At 24.2% G+C, this 22,292-nt stretch overlaps 6 protein-coding genes across 6 annotated transcripts; 4 read left to right on the forward strand and 2 right to left on the reverse strand.

Moving 5' to 3' along the window:
- Positions 1-329: 329 nt before the first annotated feature.
- Positions 330-1,926, forward strand: DICPUDRAFT_99748 (uncharacterized protein). The gene is made up of 2 exons (XM_003293707.1): positions 330-580; positions 978-1,926. Exon 2 carries the CDS (start codon positions 1,028-1,030, stop codon positions 1,685-1,687), a length of 660 nt encoding a protein of 219 aa, XP_003293755.1. The 5' UTR covers positions 330-580; positions 978-1,027; the 3' UTR covers positions 1,688-1,926.
- Positions 1,927-2,055: 129 nt separating this feature from the next.
- On the forward strand, positions 2,056-3,140 carry DICPUDRAFT_42477 (uncharacterized protein; the record flags this gene model as incomplete). Its single annotated transcript, XM_003293708.1, has 3 exons — positions 2,056-2,619; positions 2,689-2,957; positions 3,032-3,140. The coding sequence occupies 3 exons, from the start codon at positions 2,056-2,058 to the stop codon at positions 3,138-3,140; spliced, it is 942 nt and encodes a 313-aa protein (XP_003293756.1).
- Positions 3,141-4,929: 1,789 nt separating this feature from the next.
- DICPUDRAFT_84286 (uncharacterized protein) lies at positions 4,930-5,775 on the reverse strand (the record flags this gene model as incomplete). The annotated part of the gene is made up of 4 exons (XM_003293711.1): positions 4,930-4,961; positions 5,207-5,385; positions 5,454-5,680; positions 5,752-5,775. The coding sequence occupies 4 exons, from the start codon at positions 5,773-5,775 to the stop codon at positions 4,930-4,932; spliced, it is 462 nt and encodes a 153-aa protein (XP_003293759.1).
- A 1,274-nt stretch (positions 5,776-7,049) lies between these two features.
- DICPUDRAFT_99749 (uncharacterized protein) lies at positions 7,050-15,582 on the reverse strand (the record flags this gene model as incomplete). The annotated part of the gene is made up of 3 exons (XM_003293712.1): positions 7,050-12,775; positions 12,852-15,058; positions 15,551-15,582. The coding sequence occupies 3 exons, from the start codon at positions 15,580-15,582 to the stop codon at positions 7,050-7,052; spliced, it is 7,965 nt and encodes a 2,654-aa protein (XP_003293760.1).
- Positions 15,583-16,900: 1,318 nt separating this feature from the next.
- On the forward strand, positions 16,901-17,979 carry DICPUDRAFT_84288 (uncharacterized protein; the record flags this gene model as incomplete). Its single annotated transcript, XM_003293709.1, has 3 exons — positions 16,901-16,942; positions 17,579-17,594; positions 17,717-17,979. 3 exons carry the CDS (start codon positions 16,901-16,903, stop codon positions 17,977-17,979), a joined length of 321 nt encoding a protein of 106 aa, XP_003293757.1.
- A 750-nt stretch (positions 17,980-18,729) lies between these two features.
- Positions 18,730-21,092, forward strand: DICPUDRAFT_42480 (uncharacterized protein; the record flags this gene model as incomplete). Its single annotated transcript, XM_003293710.1, has 3 exons — positions 18,730-18,788; positions 18,858-19,189; positions 19,261-21,092. Coding segments are annotated over 3 exons (2,223 nt in total), but the record flags the coding sequence as incomplete, so codon positions are not given.
- Positions 21,093-22,292: the final 1,200 nt, after the last annotated feature.

The following is a 22,292-nucleotide window of genomic DNA, read 5'->3' on the forward strand; positions in this document are numbered from 1 at the left end:
ATTAATTTATATTCCCTATGTAAAATCTTTTTTTTTTTTTCCCTTGCTCACTTATTACCCCAGCAAATATTTTATTTTTTGGTTTTTTATTAAATAATATATAATACAATATTGGTTGTTTTTGTGTGCATGTGTGTATGCATAAATAAATTTATGTGTAAAAATGTGTATGTTTATATTTGTTTTTTAATAATTTCATCCTCTTTCACTCTTGCTATACCCTTTCAATATTTAAAAATATATTTATTTGTATTTTTTTTATTTTTGTTTTTTTTTTTGTTTATAATTATTTTTTTTTTTAAAATTTGTTATTCAATTTCAAATATACTGAAATTTCTTCCACTATAAATTAATTATTTTTTTTTTATTAAAATTAAAATTATTTTTTCAATAAGATATAGTTAATAGTTTTTTTATAAATATTTATACCTTATTTTAAACTTAAAAATTAATAATTATTAACAAACTCTCATTTTAAAAACTTTTAATTTTCTTTTTTTTTGTTCGTCTCTTTCAAACTGCTAACTTTAAAAAAACTATCAAACTCATACATATTCTATAAAAAATAATTATTTCAAATGTAAGTACAAGGCCTTATTTTATTTATTTAATTATTTAAGTTTTAAAATATTTAACTAACTATTTTTTTTTTTTTTTTTTTTTTTTTTTTTTTTTATTTTAATTTTTTCCATTTTTTATTTTTTTATAAAAACTTTCCTTTTTTATACAAAAAAAAATCCCAACATTCCTTCCCAAATTTAATTCTTAATTATCATTGACTTTTTAAAAATTAAAAAAAAAACCAATATAATTTATTTTTTTTTAATTTTTATTTTATTAATTTATTAATTTATTAATTTAATAATTTAATATAAATAATTAAACAAAACAAAACTTTAATCATTTTAAAAAATTTCAAAAATAACATTAAAAATAATAATAATTATAATATTTAAATAATTATTCTTATACTATAGTCAAAAAAAAAGTTTTTATTAAATTAATAATATAATATATAAAGTTTAAAATGAATAATATTTATACAACATCAATTTCAATTAAAAGACAAACTGGAGATTTCATTATCAAGAAAGAACACTATCATATGAAAGAAATCAAAGAAATCGTTCATATAATTAGAGATATTTTCAAGATTAGAGGCCAAGAAAGAATTTCAAGAGAATTAAAAGGATTCCTCCACAATTATCCAAATGGCTCATATGTTAAGTTCACCATAAAGTTAGACCATGACTTTAGTGTTATTTCCAGCGGTGGTCTCTTAGGCTATGTAAGCGATCATACTTATGATGCATATGACACTTTTGTATTCTCAAATGTCGATTTCTACATCCCAAATAAACCATTGAAATCAATCGAAGAATTAAAATCAAAATGGAGTTCAATTCAACAAATTGTACCATTACTCGAATATCAAAAAGATCCAAATTGTCTCACTAAAAATAAAGATTACTCCACCCATATAGATTATTCATACCACCCAAAATATATCCAACCTGTTTTCAGTCCAAAACAAGTTTCAACTCAACACGCCCATCTCCAACAACAACAAATGGAAAAGCAAGAAAAATTATTATCATCCTCACCAACTAATAAGAGTTTAAAAACCAAATCCTCAAAAGAAGCAAATTTAGTTAACTCACCACCAATTGCTGCTAGAGCTTTTTAAATTTAAACTCCAAAATCAACAAACAACAATAATCAATTTAATTTATCAAAATTATTTTTTGAATTTAATAATATTAATATAATTTATTAAATATTTTAAATTTTTAAAAATTAATAACACAAACAAATAATATATAATTCCTTTCAATTAAAAATTTCTTATTTATAAATCAAGAAGTTTTTTTTGTAAATAATAATTTTAAACTTATAAAATAAAATACAGATTAATACAAAATATAATTTTTTATTTTTTTATTTATTTTTTAATATTAAAAATAATTTATTTTCATTTTTATAATTTTTTTTTTTTCATTTTTTTTCATTTTTTTATTTACAATTTATAGAAAAATTTAATTAAAACACAAAAGAATGAGTTATAAATTTATAGACATTGGATCAAATCTATGTGATGAAATGTTTCAAGGAAAATATAATCACACAGGAAAGCAATACCACGAAGCAGATTTGGGAACAGTCTTGGACAGAGCATGGAATAATGGTATGGATAAAATTATTATTACATCTGGAAGATTAAGTGAAGTTAAAGAATCATTAGAGCTAATAAACAAATATGATAATGGAAGCAATAGATTATTTACAACTATAGGTGTTCACCCAACAAGATGTTCACAAGAACTAGTTATTGAAGGCAGCGAAAACAACGAAATTAAACCAGATTATATCAAAGAGCTTTTAAAACTCTATAATGAAAATAAAGATAAAGTTGTAGCAGTTGGCGAGTTTGGTTTAGATTATGACCGTTTACAATTTTGCTCAAAAGAAATTCAAATAAAGTGTTTTGAATATCAATTTATTTTAGCAGAAAAAACAAATTTACCATTATTCTTACATTTACGTAATGCTGCTCAAGATTTTATTGACATAGTTAAAAGAAATAGATCAAAATTTAAATACGGTGTAGTTCATTCATTTGTAAGTATTTTGTTTATTTTTATAATATTGTTTATATATGTATTAATATTGACTTCTTTTTTTATTTAGACCGGTACAGAAGATGAACTTAAACAATTATTAGAATTGGATTTGTATATTGGTATCAATGGTTGTTCATTAAAAACTGAAGAAAATTTAAGTGTTGCTGCTAAGATTCCAATAGAAAGATTATTAATTGAAACCGATTCACCTTATTGCGATATAAGAAAAACTCATGCAAGTTATAAATATGTTAAAACAGTTTTCCCAATTTTAAAAAAAGAGAAATTTAAATTAGATTCCCAGGTTCAAGGTAGAAACGAGCCATGTAATATCATGTATGTATAAATATTTATTATTATTATTATTATTATTTTTATGTATTAATCATTTTATTACAATTAAATTATAGTAATGTATTGGAGGTTATTTCAGGATTAAAACCAGAACAATCAATAGAGGAAATTTCAAGCCATATTTATTTAAACACTTTAAAAATATTTTTTGGAAAAGAAAATTAGTAAAGAAATAAATGATTTAAAAAAAAAAATTTCTTAAGGTGTAGTTTTTTTTGTATTAATTGTTAACCACAAATTTTTGACTTATCCCTTCAATTAGAATGGAGCAAATGTTAACACAACTTTTATTAATTTGTTTTTAAGTTTTTTTTAGTTATTTAATTTTGATTATTTAGTTTTGGTTTTTTAATTTTTGTTAATTAATTTTTATGTTATTTGTAATTCATTGATAAGGTTCTGTGGCTTTCCAGATGTATTGGTATTTTCACTCTAAAGATATCTGAATTCCAAATCTTGCTAAACTTCTCTAATTTGTTGATTATCTTCATTGTGTGTTGTTGGCTGGATCTAGGTGTTGAAGTTTCTTATATATTCTGTTAATACTTTTGACTTCTCTTTCCCATGCTGCTGCGCAGAATATCTTGAATCTCCTGAGTACTCTTTCATACGTTAGCTCGTATGAGAAATGTTCATGGTTTTTCTTATTTCTTCTGTACCATATTTGTTTGAAGATTGTTGCTATTAAATTTGCTAGGAATGGTTTATCCAGTTTGGTGAATAGGTGTTCATCCCATACTACAGGATCGTACTGAGAATCTTTTAAAATTTGATTTATTATCTATTGTACTGATTTATTGACCGATGGACTTGAAGAATATAAGTTCTGATGATTATTTGTATGGACAGAATGGGCATTGTGATTCGAATATTTTTGGCAATGCTTTAAGCAATTATCTTGAGTTTCTTTCTCGAGTTGGGCTGATTGCTCTGATATATCTTTCGTATGTCTAGGCTTTCTGTGCTTCTGCTCTTGTTTCTATATTCCATTATCCTAAATCTCCTTTTTCGTAGTCTTTTCTTGCGCGTTCTCTGCTTATTGTCATTTTATAATTTGTGTTATATACATATCAGTATCTGGTGCATTTGTTCCAAAATTCGTTTAATGTTGTGGAAATTCATTTTTATCTAATAAAAAGTTTAGTTGATCATTTTATTTCTTAAAAATATATTATTCCAAACTATATATAATAATTTATAATAATTCTATTGATCCAACTGATTCTTTATTTTAATTATTTTCTATTAACCATCTAATTAAACACATCTAAATTTATAATTATTATTATTAATGTTTATTATTATTATTGGTTTATATATAAAGTTTGATACTTACAAATGTATTTGAAGCCTCCCCACCCTAAAAACATTTTTTTTGCTATGCTTCCATTCAAATTTGGGAATTCATCAATGATCCTTACTTTATTATAACAAGCAGTTCCGAATATTTGAATCATTGTTATATCTAATATTAAGATTATTGTTATTTGACATTTTATATTTTAAATGATTTATTTAATGTCAAATAAATTTTTTTTTGGGATTGTGAAACTAAAAATAAAAAAAATAAAATTAAAAAAAAAAAAAAAAATAAATATTTCAAAAAAAAATTTTATAAAAAGAATTTATCTTTACTTTTATTAAATGGGTTTGATTAATTAAAAAAAATTTTAAATAAAAATAAAATAAAGGCAGCATTTATTAAAATAATTAAATCTGGGTATTGACGCACAACTTTATAATTAGACAAAACGGATTTACTGAAATCTAGAACTTGTACCAAGTAAGTTGTTTAGGTTTATTGGAAGCCGCCTGATAGGAACCACTAAATTTTTTCTTTATCTAAAACTATTCGATGATACCATAGTTGCTTGGCCAGAACAATTTCTGATATTCATCAAATAGTTGATTAGAATGAAAAAATTAATTGTCTATTGTTTCTATTTTATTTTTATTATCTATTATTATCTATTTGATCACTAGGATCTATACTATTAAAATATACTAGTAATAATTTTATTATTGTCTAAAATAATAAAAAAAAGGTTGTTGTTGCGGTGGTGGTTGTGATTGATGTTGGTTGTGGTGGTTGTGGTGGTTGATGTGGTGGGTTGTTGTGGTGGTTGTTTTTATGGTGGTTGATGTTGGTGATGGTCTCTAATATTAATTCCTAAAAAAATAGTTAGTCACTACATTACTTATTTAAATAAAGAATAATATCTTATACCTACTTTGTTTTTTAAAATTTTCATATTTCTCGAAAAGTTTTTTTGTGTGTTCATAATCGGTCACACGTTTTCTTTCCTCGAATAATCTCTCGAGACCTGTATATAATTTTTTTATTTTTTTTTCATTATTATTAATTAATTTACAATATGTAAATCTATATAGTTTTGCAAAAGTATAGATTCTAAAATGATAATATAAATGTTAATACCAATAATAAATAAAAATATATATTAAAAAAGAACAACTTACCCTATTGAAATTAAAAATGAATATACGAAATACATTGCCTTTTCAGACAATGCTTCGGATGAAAAAATTACGTTGTATAAAAAATATGCTAATATAATTTCTATAATAATAAAATAAAAAATAATTTTTTTATAATTATTATCATGAAATTCTTTTGAGCATTTATTTTTGGATTCCATATTAGTAATCATGGTCTCCATAGCTAAAACCTTTTTCTCAAAAGTATCCTAAATAAAAATAAAACTATAATTAATATATTTTTTTTTTTTATAATGTATGTTATATAAGAGATAATTACCTTTTTTGAGAAAAAGTTACCCATTTTTTTTTGATTTATTTTTTTAAAGGGTAATATTAAATATAAAAATATGTATATATATATATAATTATTTAAAAAAAATATAATATTATGATTAAAAAAAACTAAATTTAAGCTTGATTATACAAATTACTTTGATTGAGAGCTTGAATTTAATGAAAAATAAATTCGAAAAAAGTTTTTATAGAGTTTTAAAATTTTTTTAGAAAATGAAAAAAAAAAAAAATTTAATTCATTTTAATTGAAATTTCCTTTTGTTAATATAATAGATTATATTCAAACTCAGTATTCCCTTTTTTGTACATTCTATTAAATTTTTAATCTGTAGCTATCATAAAAGTAGTGATCATTTGTTTATTTTTTAAACACATCCCCCAAATAAAAAAATAATTTAATTAAAAAAAATTAAAAAAAATTAAATTATAACCCCACCACACACTTTTTTTTATTATTATTATAAAAGTGGCTGATGTGTTTGGGAAATGAATTAATAAATTTTTATTTTTTTTAATTAAATAAAAATGAAAATTACCAATTTTAGAACCCATTGCAATCTGAATAATACAAAAAAAAAAATGATAATGCCAACTTTTCATTTAAACAAAAAAAATTTTGATAATATTTTTCATTTTTTTTTAATAAAAAAAAAAATTAATAATCATAAGAAAAAAATTTGATTAAAAAAAAAATTAAATATTATTTATTTGATTATTTATTTATTTAAAATAAATAAATAACTTTAAAGTCATTGAGTTGAGAAATTTCTTTTTATTTTTTTTTATAATTTTAATTTTTTTTTTTAATTTATTTTTTAAAAGATAGAAATATCAATAAAAGTTTAAACTTAAATATAAAAAAAGATCACCCAAAAAAAGATAATAAATAAAAAACAGATGAAGAAAAAGCAAAAAAAGAAAAAGAGGATAGGAAAAAGAAAAAGAAAAAGAAAAAGAAAGGGAAAAAGAAGAATAAATGAACAAAGGGAAAAATTAGTGGTATTAGATAAACCTCCAGCAGTCAAATAAAAGAGAGCAGGAAGAAACCTGCATTAGCAAAAGTAGTTACTGAAGCACCTGAGAATCCCAAAGAATCGCAAGTAACACACTCAAAGAGACCAACCAGAGGTAAAAGCCTAACAAGTTGTCAAAGAACCAAAATCAAATAAAAGAGTAAAAAAACATAATAACCAAAACAATAAATAAAATTAGATAATACATAAAATAAAATAAATGATCATTAAATATCTTTAAAACATATAAAATACATAAAAACTATTTTTATTTTTTAAAAGTATTTCTATTTCTAAAAACATTATTATTATTATTATTATTATTATTATCAATATTATGTGACTTTTTGCATCTATCGCCTGCTTTACAATTTCCTTTTAAAAAGAATCTGCATATTTCTTTTTCATTATTATTATTATTATTTTTATAGTTATTATTATTATTATAGTTATTATAATTATTATTATTATTATAGTTATGGTTGTTATAGTTGTTAAAGTTATTATTGTTATTATTGTTATTTTGATTGATGTTATTGGTGTTTGTTTTTAATCTAAATGGTTTTGAAGAAATTGAAAGAGGTGGATAAGCTTTTTCATCATTTTTATTATTGGTATTACTTGTTCTTAATCCAATAGTGTCGTCACTTTCATCATCATCATTGGGTGATAGTAAATTATAGCTCCAAACTGATGAAGGGGGTTGGGATTTCTGTTTTGGTGATTGTACTTTTCCTGATAAAAATAAATCTAAATCCTCGAGGACATCTTCGCCTATATCAACATCGGTATTATTATTTTGGGGTTTTTGTTGGTGTTTTTGGGGAGGTTGTTTCTGTGGTTGTTTCTGTAATGGAGATGATGGTTTATCATTGTTTGAATCTAAGGATAATAATAAATTTGGTTTAAAGAATTTTGCTTGGTGATAGTTTTTTCTTAAAGAGTTTTCAACAGATGTTCTTAACCAATTAATTAGGCCAACTTCTTCTGGTGGAGCGATACCTATTTTATTGAAAAATTCATTCCATGTTGTAACTCTCATAATTTCTTTAACTTCTTTTTGGAGATTATCACGAATATGAGGTGGGGGTCTTCCCATAAGACGGTCATATTGTGCTGCAATTTTATCTAAACTTGCACCTTCAGGACGAGCTACATTCTTTAAAAAGTAAACATGGAACATTAAAAGATGAATTGAGACATGAGTAATTTCAAAAGTGGCAGCGGCTCTATTTTGATCAATATATAGATTTGGTTCGATGCAGGCAAATTCAGGATTCTTTTTTAGTACCCAAAATACATTTCTATCGAAATTTTCATCGATATATACACGCGAAACATCGCCCCATTTATAGTCCGAAACAGTAAGTAGTGGTAAAAATTCACCTAAAGCTGGAGTATGCTTTTTGGTACTAAACTCTGGAACATGAATAAAGTTGTACACATGTGTATTGATTTCTGATAGCAAACTTGGATATTTTTTAACCAACACTAAAAACAATTGATGGAATGAGCAATAACCTTCTAATAGTTTGGTACTGGCATGAACTGCACCTTTCATCATTAAAACACAGATTGTATTCATTGCAATTGCTATAAATTGGCTTGCTAAATCTGGAGTAAATTTCTTACCAAAAATATCGGAAATGGAGGCTTCTAAATAAGGCCATGCTTTCTCTCCATGCTCAACATTTAAATATAATGGTAACCAATGTGTAAAGTTGTTTTCTTTTAATATTGAATTTCTAACACCTTGACTAAAAGCTGTGAGTGATAATAAATCGAATGAACATTTAATTTCTTCAATTTTATTCCTTTTATTCTTTGTTATGGAAACTAAAATACCTAAAATGTCCTCTTTAAATGAAGTTCTATTGTGGAAGCAAAACAATTCAGATTCGATGGTCTTGATATATTTTTCTTCAATTTCTTTTCTTTTCTTTTCTAATAAAATCTTTTCTTCTTCATTCATTTCTATTGAGATAATTTTATTTTTTATGGCATGTGACTCTGGTGTAATGTATTTGATTTGATTTGAAATATTTAATGGTTCCATTGCTCTGGATATACTGGTGTCATCAGTATATTTGTAGTCTCTTAATTCTGGGAATGGGGAACTAGCACAATGACCACATGTTATGCATTTAAAATTTTTACTAATTGCAATAGCATTTGGAATTTTGGATAAAATTTCTTGAAGTTGAAAATCTTCTTCGCTATCAATTGTTACAAGAAAAGTTTGGATTTGAATTAGGATTGTGTACACTCTATATGCAGATGACCAACCAGTCGATTTCATACCCTGAGCTTGGTGACCTTGGAAGTATGATTGGAAATCACTGAGGATATCTAAACAAATTCTACCACCATCATGAATATGTGGGTGTGGAAATGGTGTTAAAAGTGTACCACTTGGAGCGCTTGATGGGTAATTAGATGGGAATTTTAATTCAATATGGAAGATACCACCTTCATATGGAGAGTCATCAGGTGCAACAATGTTAACGTGCCATGTCAAAATATCACCCTCTAATGGCCTTGCACTTACTAATGATATTGGATTCTTTATTAATTCTTTATAATCTTCCATAAGGGATTTTAATGTTTGTTGTGAAACAATTGGTGAGGCTGATGAAGAGGAGGAAGATGATAAATAACTTGTCGATGCAGAGATTGGTATTGTAGTAGATGAAGATATAGATGAAGAAGATGATGTTGAGGGTGATTGAGGTTGGGTAATTAACGTGGTTGTCGATAATGGGGATGCAGATGTGCCATTGGATGCTGAGCTCTGTGAGGATATCGACAAAAAATTACTTGATGATAATGACTGGGTCATGCCACCACTATCCTTTGAGGGAGATAATAAATTTTCATTACTTAAGCTTTTTGTTAGATTGTTTGATATTGATAAGCCACCAAAGTTTGGAGTTGAAGATAAAGATAAAGAGAATGATGAGTGTTGGTTTGGTAAACCTGCAGAAACTATAACCTTTAGTTTTGGATTTCTAAGGGATAAGTTCTCAATAGCAGGATTGGAAGTTTTGTTTAAACCTAATACCAATGTCTTTAAAGTTGGATGATTATTACAATTTCTAAGTGTTTCATCGGTAACCTTTTTGCAACCATAAAGATTCAATGATCTAATATTTGATAAATGTAATAAACTTGAGCAAGATTGATCGGAAACATTTTCTGATAACGTTAAATCTACATATTTTAAATCTGGGCAACTTGTCGAGTTTAGATGGTGAAGAGAAAAAATTAATTGGCACTTCTTTAAACCTAAATCTTGAAGATGATGTAAATGATTTGCAATTGAGATTACGGTGGAGTCAGTAATTAAGTTACAGCCAGATAGTACCAAGGTTTTTAAATTTTTACAAAATGGTAAAAATATATCGGTAACTATATCATCTACAGATTTACAATAGCTGACATCTAAAGTCTCTAATCTTGATGGAATTGATGTTGTAATTAAAGTTGAAAAGAACTGTTGATTTAATTCTAAACATTTGCTTAAGACAATATGCTCTAAAGTTTTATCTGATTTTTCTATTAATTCGATATAAAACGAACATGGGAGTAATGAGCCAGATAGTTCAATTCTTTTTAATTTTAATTCATTTGGTATAATTTTAAAGTTATTGGTATTATTATTGTTATTGCTACTGTTATTAATCAAATGATTATTTGATGTTTGTAATAAATTATTATTTAATTGATCATCATTATTATTGAATAGCAATATTTCAATCTTTAAACAGTTATTTAAAATATTGAGAACTACAAATTTATCTAAGCCAGTGTTTGAAAGATTTAATGAAACTAAGTTGGTGCCTAGAGTAGATAGAGGGATAGGGGCATCTAAATCGAATGGTTTTAATAAATAAATGGATGGGCTTGTAACTTGTTTAATTTTACAAAAAGATAAATCTAAATGTTCTAATAAGAGTTTGGAGGAAAGACCAATTTGAATTTGATGTTGAATAGATTGACAAATCTTTAAATAGTTGATGATGGGCGAATGGGAGATTTTTGAAGTTGAAATGTTTAAGGATTTCAATGTAGATATTGATCTCTTTAAGAAAGAAGCAATTGATTCATCATCTAAACCTGAACAACCTGAAAATTTTGCCTTTTCTATTTGTCTACAATTTGTACTAAATTGGTTAAATTGTAAAGGAGTAATACGTGGACAATTTGAAAAATATGCATGTTTTAAATTTGGCATTAATGTTGACAGTGAACCCAAAGATTCGAAATCGGTAAAAGAAAAATTAATACACAACATATTTCTAAAGACTTTACCCTTGAATTTCATTTTATCAAAGAACAATTCTTCCAAATCTTTGTTATCTATTCTGCATTTTCTTGCTTTTAATCTCTTCAAGTCATGGCAATTTGATAGTAAATCTATTATACCTTTGGTTTCAATACAGGTTTTTGAAATATTTACACTTTGAAGTTTTGATAACTTGGTAACCAACATTGAAAAAGAATCTTCGGTTATTGTTGTACAACTTGATAGATTTAATTTTAGTAAATATTTAAAATGACTTAAACTTTTATAAACTACATCGCCATATACATTGGATGGATAGCTATACTTTCTTAAGGAAATTTCTTGTAGTATTTTTGTAAATTGGTACCTATTTGATAAATATTCTAAAAATTGAGGTTCCATTAAATTCTTTTGAAATAATTCAGTTGATAATGTTTTAATTTTATGATTAAATTTTGGAAACTGTTTATATAAATATTGTTTTTTTTGATAATTATTATTAAAATTGATTGTATTAAATGATTGGGGTTGGTTATTTGATTGATCTTGCTGTTGATCTATATTATTATCTTGATCTTGTTGATCAAAATTTAAAAACAAAATTGAATATAATAAAATCTGTAAATCTGATTTGTTTAAAATATCTCTTTGAATGGGTAAAATTTTAGATAAAAGTTCATTACTTAATATAATTTTAAAAGCTTCTTTAAAAAATTTTGATGATTCCAATAATAGCTGATTTGATTTCTTCTTTTTTGATACTTTAATAATTAAATTACCTAATTTTAAAAAAGCCATGCATCTTAACATTGGATCGATTTCAAAAGTTCTTAAAATTACCAAATTGTTACTTGTAGAATTTGAGAATATTGAGGTTTTATTTGATGAATTTGAGTTTGATAAAGATGATGAAGATGATAGTTGGCTTTGAGTTAATATTTGTGGTTGTTGTTGTTGTTGTTGTTGAGATTGTTGATTACTCTTTAAAAAATAGTCAAAAATTAATGAATTAAATTGATTTTGTTGTAAACCCCAATTAGATACTGATGAGTAACATTTCTCTGATAAATAAGCCAAGTAATCTTTAATTGACCATAGATCACCATCTTCATTATTATTATTGATACTATTATTATAATTATTACAATTGTTTATATTAAAGTTTATATTGTCATTATTTTTATTACTATTACTATTTTGATTACATTTCATATTATTTTCAAAATTTAAATATAGATTTATTAATTGATCACCTAATTCCATTAAACCATAATGATTTTGAGCCAATAAGAAGTTTGAATATGATTTTTGTAAATAATTTATACAGTCACGTCTACCAACTGACATTGCTAATTGTTTTAATACCATGGCATATTCGTTTAAAATTGCTTTGTTATCTGGTGTTGATCTAATTGCTTCTTCAAATTTATCAGTTGCTAATTTAAATAATCTTTCACTTCCAGGTTGTCCCTCTAGTTTCATACATTGCAACGATAATGCATTACCTTCTGCTAAACTTATGATATTCATGTGCTTAACTTTAACATCCATACCAACTATATCTGATAAAACAACTCTAAAAGATTTTGGATCTTTTTTAAATTCTAACATTGATTCCTCGCCTAATTTTATACCAGTCATTTGTTGAATTCTTAAAAATACATGGTAGGTATCGATTGAATCCATTAAAAAAAACCCTTCTTCTTTTTCTTTAAAAATAAAAAAAAAAAAAGATAATTAGTATTTCTAAATTAAATTATAAAAATATTTATTAGAAATAAATACCTTGATCAGTAAGTGAATCGTTAAATCTTAATAAAATTTCGTTTTTTAAATTTGACCATAGTTTTTTATGAGAATGAATTGGATCACCTAAAACTATGTTAAAAAAATCAATTACTACTTGAGTATATGAGTCTGCCTCTAGAGATCTTAACTTCTTCATTTTTTCACGTAATTCGGCTCTTAACAAATTTTTTAAAACTCTTGCAATAATTTCTGAGAGTAAGATACCTCTTAATATTGAATCCTTGATGTTTTGACGAATTAAACCCAAATAACGAACATTGATACCTTCTCTGTGAATGATTTCAGTTAAACGTGAATGCCAATCGATTGTTGTAGCATTGGACTCGATCCATTTTGAAATTTTTGGTATATACATATAAAAAAGATAATGAGTAGCTTCTCTAACCTCTTGATTGTTTTCATATCTATTGAGCTCATCCTTTTTGCAGAATGGAGAATAGGCATCACTTGATAATGGCTTTTGATAATTTTGTACAAATTCTGGTCTAAATAATTTATAGAGATAAGTTTCGTTACGATGGTGATCCTCTTCATCTTCGCTATGGCTATGGTTCAAATCGTTTTGCTCTAAAATTGAATCGATGGTTGGTGGGAATACTCTTGCAAAATCCAAGACATAATAAAGACCATCAGTACCAATATGACCTTCGATATCAGCTGGACCATACAAAAACTGCTGACCATCAACACCTGCTATATGACCTTTAATATTAAGTTTCTTTGCTGCAAGTTTCATCTTTTCGTTAAAATCTTCGTTTGATGCATGAACAGTAATACCGGCATTGTGGGACCCATATACTAAAGTTTCATTGACTCTACTGATTGGTAAGAAAGAGATGGCAACTAATGTGAAACCACGATAGCTTAACAATGCCATCAATGGTACATGCAAACCTTCGCAACCAAAGTAACGCATGACACTCTTCAATTCATGGTTTGCACTCTTCATTGAAAATTCATCACCACTATAGATTTTAATCCAATCTTGAGCAAATTTGAATAGTATACCATTGTATGCATATTTAACACCACCTGCTTTACCGCCCACTGGTACCGGCTTAATAGTTTTAAACTTGTCATTTATAAATGCCTCTTCGATAATAATTTTGCCATATGTAGTTGCAGTATGAATAAAATCTTTTGAAAGTGCTGAGATTGCTTTATATTTTTCATATTTCTTTGTTTGATCATTTTCTTGTAGTAATAATAACTTTTGAAAATATGTATTCCAATCAATTGAACACCCAAACTGCTCGCTATTATTAAAATCGGCAATATCATTTTGAATAATATTATTATTATTATTATTTTTTATAAAATCTATAGTTATATTTTTATTTTTTTGATTATTATTTGTGGCATTATTACTATTATCATTGTTATAAATTGGCAGTAATCTTTCAATTAAATAAATATTTTGTAGGGTATTATTATAATATAATGATTTTGATGATGATGATGATGATAATGATGATGGATGGTAGTTATAATTATTATTACTATTGTTATAATTACTAACATTAATAGTGGGTGTTGAATGATTACTATCATAAATGTAATTATCATTATTGGTATTTCTTGAAGTATTATAATTATCGACACTTTTATTACTATTAACATTATTATTGGAAACTTTATTTAATAAATTATGATAAGTTGGATTTTCATTTTTAGTATAGAAATGATAATTATTATTATTATTATTATTATTATTATTATTATTGTTATTGTTATTATTATCATTATTTAGACTAGATGTTGGAACTGGGTTGGTTAAATTTGGAGGTTGAAAAGGAACTTTATTAGCATGAAAGTTATTATTATGATTACTAATATTAATGGTTCTATTGATTAATTCCACATTTTTATTATTTGATTCATTTTTTTTCTCGGTTGATACTAACAATTTTGATAATTCTGGTGAAATATTTTTTGAAGTGAAATGAGAATGGATTTTTCCTTTCTTTTTATTCTGTGAACTATGGTTTTGACTTTGGAAGGATTTATTAACTTCTATATTATTTTTATTTGTATGATTTTTATTATTATTATTATTATTATTATTATTATTATTATTATTATTATTATTATTATTATTATTATTATTATTATTATGATTATTATTAGTATTATTATTATTATTATTATTATCATTGCTACTGCTATATAATGACTCACTACACCTAGTATCACTGATTTATTGTAACACTAATTAATTTATTCATATAACACTGATTGTACCCTATGATTACTGTTTTGTTAAAAATTTAAAAATATTTTTTTTTTTAACTATTTAACCTTTAGTTTTCATAAATAAAAATATATTTATTTATAGTTTTATTGATTGGGGCCAAACCCCAATCCCAAGGTAAAGAAAAAAAAAAAATTTAATATGAAAAGTATCAAAAAAAAAAAAAAAAAAATAAATTTGAAAAAATTAAAAAATAAAATTAAAAAATATTAAAAATAAAATTTAAAAAAAAAAAAAAAAAAGATATTTTAAAAAAAAGCAGGTGATTCGCTCATTCAAACAAATTTATTATAAATTTTATTTAAATTTACGCATTACCCCAATATTAAAATAAAAATAATCTGAAAAGTAAAAAAATCAATACTAAAAAAAAATATGATTTCATCAATAAATCAACAAAAGAAAGCAGAAAAGAGAAGGTTACTTGTTAAACAAACCGAAAAGTGGTATTACCATTTGGATCGATTGGATAAAAATAATCTTAATCTTGAACCATTGGCAAGATCAAATTATTAAAGATGTTGATAGTGCAAGAGATGAATGTGGATAAACTCACTTAAAATTAAAACTAATGTTAATAATTTACTAGATCTTTAATATGGTCATACATTAAATTCTTGATAAGATTGAACCAGGCTCAGATAATTGGAAAGATGTCAACATGAACCCATCAAATTACTATATGACTTTGGAAAATTTCAAATATTGACAATCAATTGAAAAAAGCTTCATTTCACATTAATTAGTATTGGTTATGAAAATATTCATGAAAGTAATCGTTAAATCGATTAAATTAACATTATCTTTTTTATGGCAAGTTTGTAAATACCACTACTATTCACTCTTAAAATGCAAAATGATCAACCATTTATCGCAACTGATATCATTCACTAGGCAAATAAACAAGTTTCTGAGCATGGTAAAGCCTCATATATCTCGTTTCAATGATCAATCTATTTCTGATGGTAAGTTTCTAGCTCAAAATATCACATTAATTCATCCCAGTCTTCCAAATAATGAAAATAAAAATTAAAATTAAAATAAAAAATTAAAATTATAAAAAAAAAAAATAAAAAGAAATTTCTCAACCCAATGACTTTAAAATAAATAAATTAATAATCAAACAAATAAATTTAATTTTTTTTTTAATCAAATAAAAAAATAAAAAAATTTGATAATATTTTTATTTTTTTTTTAATATAATTTATTAATTATTAATTAATATTTAGTATATCCTCCACTTATTTTATATATTGCATCTATTCGGTAAGGAAGTGATTCATATAATGATTCTTTGATTTATTTTTCAATTGAATAAAATGCATCTTGACATACCCGAACTAGGTCTTGTGTTTTAACATTTGTCATGATAATTGTATCTAAGAAGTGAAACAATATTAAGAAGAGAATAATATACAAGTTGATCCATTACCACCCTTCGGTCCAGATAATAATATTATTGAAAATCTTTGGTTAATTGTTAAAGAAAGGGTATCAAAAAAGATGTTTCATAGGTGAAAAATAAATAAAATGAATAAAAAAAAATAAAAAGAAAGGGGAAAAAGAAAAAATTATTGTGTGTGTGTTGGTGCTGTTACAGTGCCGGAATAAATATGTAGGCCACCAACTTTTATTAAATCATAATTAAAATAAGATTTACCAATAATAATTTTTATATGAATAACTTTACCATAATGATTAATCATTAATTTTTAAAAATAAATTGAAAGGAGAGGTTGTGGGTAAAATAAAAAAATAAAAAAAAAAATTTCTAATGTTTTATTCGAATGGCATATCAAGACAAGAGTTAAAAAGGGTAGGTTTAATGCAATGTTTTGGGGAAATATTGTTTATAATAGCCCAGGTTATTTAGTTCATTTACCCAACGGATTAGATTCTTACCTATATCTTGAAATTATACAAAAAGACACACAGATAAATTCCTCTATGTGATACAAAAAACGATAAATATTAATGATAATTTTTAATCACTATTATCATTTATGTTTCAATTTAATAATAAAATTTTTATTATTTTTATATTTTTTCAATTTTTGGTATTTCGGATATAATTTTTTTTTTATAAAATTTTTTTAAATTTTTTAAAATTTTATTATTTTTATTTTTTTTATTTTTTTTATTATTTTTATTATTTTTATTATATTTTCCAATATTATTAATATATTATAATATATATATATATATATTATTTTTTTATTTTGGTAATCAAATATTTAAAACTACATAAGAATATTACAAGGTTTAAACATACCCAAAATTACTAAAAAATGTAATAATTATTTTCATCACAAATCTAGATATTTTTAAAAAACGTTATAATTGATTATTCATCATCGCAATAAGTTTTTTTTTTAAAAAAAAATATAAATTCAATATGTCAACACTAATAATAATATTTTTTATAAAATTGTTTATTAATTTTTCACTTCAGTATTCACAATCAGAAGGTAAATAATAATAATAATAATAATAATAATAATAATAATAATAATAATAATTATAATAATAATAATTATAATAATAATAATTATAATAATAATAATAAAATTTTTTTATTCTTTATATATAGGCTTATGCTTTACCGATTTATTAACAAAGCTAGGTTACACCCCTCCACAAGATTTTTGCACAGATTCACCTTATTTTCAATGCGATGGAGTTTTAAATATAATTAAAATGGACTTTTCTGGAAGTCCTCAGTTAACAAATGATGTTATACAGAATACGGATGTAGATTGTATTGGACCAAATCTCAAAACAATGATTACCTCCAAATGGAATATATCTGATAACTTTTTTGATTTTGCAACAGAGTCTTTAGATCAAATGTAATTATAAATTAAATAAAAATAAAATTATATAAAATAAAATATTAATAATAATTCAGAAAAATGAATATACCATCATCAATAAGCTTCAAATACCCAATCAATTCAAAGAAATTCGGGACAACTTTAGGAAAAAGAATTGAAGAGCCTTTATCTCTATCACTTTTTACTACACCCTTAAAAGATACTTTTGAAATAACCCCAAGTTCATTACAATCGAACAATATGAATTATGGATTATATATAAATAATGATTTAAAAAACACTTTAAAAGATCCTTTTGTTTGTGGAAATGTCAATTTTGTAACAAGAAATATCCCATCAATGTCAAATGTTATTTCCAATGGTATAATTATTTATTATTTAACAGGTGATTTCGATTTCAATTCTTTCAAAAATTTATCAACACATAATAGTATAGCAGGTGTACAATTGAGAAGTTTCCCAGGTCTATCTTACCCACTGGTTCCTCTATCGATATTATTAGGTTCAAATGATCCATATAGTAAAAATATGAAACCTTTTATGTAAGTATAAACTAAATATTATAATTTTTAATAATAACATTTAATTAATATTTCTCTTACCCATTAAAGCCAAATAGACTATGATGTTCAAACACCAAGTGAATTTATTGAATTTACAGGATACTCTTTCTTTAAAAGTTTGTAAGTAAATTTTATTTTAAATAAAAAAATTAATAAAAACACTAATTTTAACTTTGATAATTTATAGAACATTTTCCTATACTCTTAATTTCCAAATTGATGGTGAATTACCATTTTCAAAACTTCCAAATGATCTTTTTAAATTGTATGTATTATTGTTTTTATTTTTATTTCAGTTATAAAATAATAAACACTAATAACAATTTACTTTCAGTTCATATTTTTTGGGGTCATTGATAAAACTCCCAAACTATAAAATATTTGATAATACAGATATTTCTCAATTATCTTTTTCTTTAAATGAAATAGCTGGTGATTTACCAAAATGGGATGGTTCTAAAAATAATATAACAATCTTAGATTTAAACTCAAATTTAATAACTGGAACTATTGATGATTCTTATTGCTCTGTGAATTTAATTATAAAAAATAATTTAATGACAGGTAAAATTCCAGAATGTTTTACATGCCATTTTAGTGATACTTTTTTTAAATCAAACTTTGATGAAAATTCTTTTGATAACTACGATACTATAGGAACTTGCAGTAAGTTTATTGAATATATTATTTAAATTAATATTATCATTAAAATTAATATTTCTTTTTATTAAAAATAGAAACTATTCCAAAATTAAAATATTTAAATCAAACTTTTTGGAAACAAAACAAAATAGTAACGGAACCAGTATTATCATTAATTGGTCAAAATATTGGATATTCGGAAAGTGATATTGTATCAGATATACAATTTAATTACATTTTGAAATCTAATTCAATAATTATTTCATATAGTTTCTATACTCCAAATAGAATTATTCACGAAATAAGTTTCAAGAGTACTGGTCAAAAATTTTCATTAACTCCAGATCCATATCCACCACTATTATCAAGTATAACATCAAATAATCATATTTTAGTATTCAAAGGTTTATATTATTCATACGATATCACTGAAATAACAATTACAATTGGTGATAAATCTTGTGATGTAGCTGATTCAACATTTTATCAAATCTCATGTACTTTAACAACATATCCAAATCAACTAAATAATGTATCAGGCACAATCAAAGTAGATCAATTACAAACAACATTCAATTTAAATTTGGATAACAACGATGGTAACGAAGTATTCAACAACTATACATCATGCCCAGACAACTGCAACGGTTATATATGCAACTATAATACTGGTATTTGTGAATGCCCTAAAGACTGGACCGGTGAAAATTGTTTTACTCCAAATCATTATGTATCATCAATAACACCAACATACGAAGATGGCGGATTAGTAACAATGAATGGATGGTTCGGTGATATTCATCAAAATTTAAAAGTAACAATCGGTAATCAAGAATGCAAAATAGATACGATATCATCAAATACAATCACATGTAACATTGGAGCAGGTACAGGTAAAAAAAATGTATTCGTATATCAAAATGGAATCACATGGAAATCATTCAACTTTTTTATATACCAATCAAAACAACAAACATGTTTAAACAACTGTATCAATACTAACCATGGTATTTGTAATACATCAAATGGTATTTGTGAGTGTAAATCAGGATGGACTGGATTCGATTGTAGTTCACCTTCAAATAATAACAATGGTAATACCAACAGCACAGTTAATCCAGATGGTTCAACAACAATTAATAACGATCAAACAGCATACAATATATTAATCACATCATTATTAGAACTCGATATCAACAGTGACACAGTTAAACAATATCCACTTCAAAACAATTGGAATATTACATCAAAAGATAAAAAAGGATCAAATGTAACATTCACACAAATACTAAACGAAACTGAATGTCAAATCGTATTATCAATCCAAGAAATAGAAAATGATATTCAATATTCATTTGCAGGTTTAGAATTTAAATTAGATAAAGGTTCAATTAAAGTATCAGTATCAATTCACAATTACAACTATCAAAGTCCACTCAATACATTACAATTACAAATGATATCAAATGTATCAGATACAACATCGAACGATTGTAACAGTAAATCAGCATCAACATCAACATCAATATTAGACAATCAAACATTAAACTATATATCGATCAACAAAGACAACAAGATTCTATATGGTAGATTTATAAACAGAGCAATATCAGATGGACACACAACATTAATAACCACATCATTAGTATCAAATCAAAACGAATCAGTAACCATTGGTATTAACATTCCACATTGCAAAACATCATGCTATATCGATCCTGACTTTTCAGTATTGATCAATCCCAATATCAAATCAAAATGTGACGATTTCAAAAACCATACAACTCTAATTGCAGTTCTTGTAAGCTGTATCGGTTTAGCTACTATTATCATTTTAGCAGGTACTTTTTATTTTCTTTATAAAAAAAGTATCAAAACAAAAATAATAGTTTTTAAACTTAAAAAAAAAATTAAAATGACTAAATAATAATAAACCTTTTTTTCTTTTAAATTGGTTTGATCCAGTTTTGCAAATAAATTCAATAATTTTTGTTTATTTTTTATTTTTATTTGTAATTATTTTTATAGCTGTGAGAATATTGGATTACTAAAAATTATGAACCAGAACTTTACTATTACATTATGTTTTGATAAACCTGAACCATCAGTATCAATTTTATTTGTCTTTTGTGGAATTGTGAAATATTATGATTTAGAAAACACTTTAAACGATCCTTTTGTTTGTGGAAATGTCAATTTTATAACAAGAAATATCCCATCAATGTCAAATGTTATTTCCAATAATTTAATTTCATATTATTTAACAATAGATTTCGATTTCAATTCTTTCAAAAATTTTTCAACACATAATAATATATGACTTTTACAATCAAGAAGTTTCACAGGTTTAACTTATCCACTGGTTTATTTAATTAATAGAACATTTACCAATACTCGGAATTTCCATATAAATGGTGATTTACTATTTTAAACTTCCAAATGGTCTTTTTAATTGTATGTATTATTATTTTTATTATTATTGGTATAACATCAAATAATATACAAGTTGATCCATTACCACCCTTCGGTCCAGATATTAATATTATTGAAAATTTTTGGTAAATTGTTAAAGAAAGGGTATCAAAAAAGATGTTTCATAGGTGAAAAATAAATAGATTTACCAATAATAATTTTTATATGAAGAACCTTACCATAATGATTAATCATTAATTTTTAAAAATAAATTGAAAGGAAAACTATTATATTCGAAGATTATTACAGGAGTGGTTGTGGGTAAATTAAAAAAATAAAAAAAAAAATTTCTTATGTTTTACTCGAATGGCATATCATGACAAGAGTTAAAAAGGAAGGTTTAATGCAATGATTTGGGGAAATATTGTTTATAATAGCCCAGGTCATTTAGTTCATTTACCCAACGGATTAGATTCTTACCTATATCTTGAAAATACACAAAAAGACACACAGATAAATTCTTCCATGTGATACAAAAAACGATAAATATTAATGATAATTTATAATCACTATTATCATTTATATTTCAATTTAATAATAAAAATTTTATTATTTTTATATTTTTTCAATTTTTGGTATTTCGGATATAATTTTTTTTTTATAAAATTTTTTTAAATTTTTTAAAATTTTTATTTTTTTTATTTTTTTTGTTATT

This window comes from Dictyostelium purpureum (assembly GCF_000190715.1).
Source record: "Dictyostelium purpureum unplaced genomic scaffold DICPUscaffold_462, whole genome shotgun sequence".
NCBI lineage: Eukaryota > Evosea > Eumycetozoa > Dictyosteliales > Dictyosteliaceae > Dictyostelium > Dictyostelium purpureum.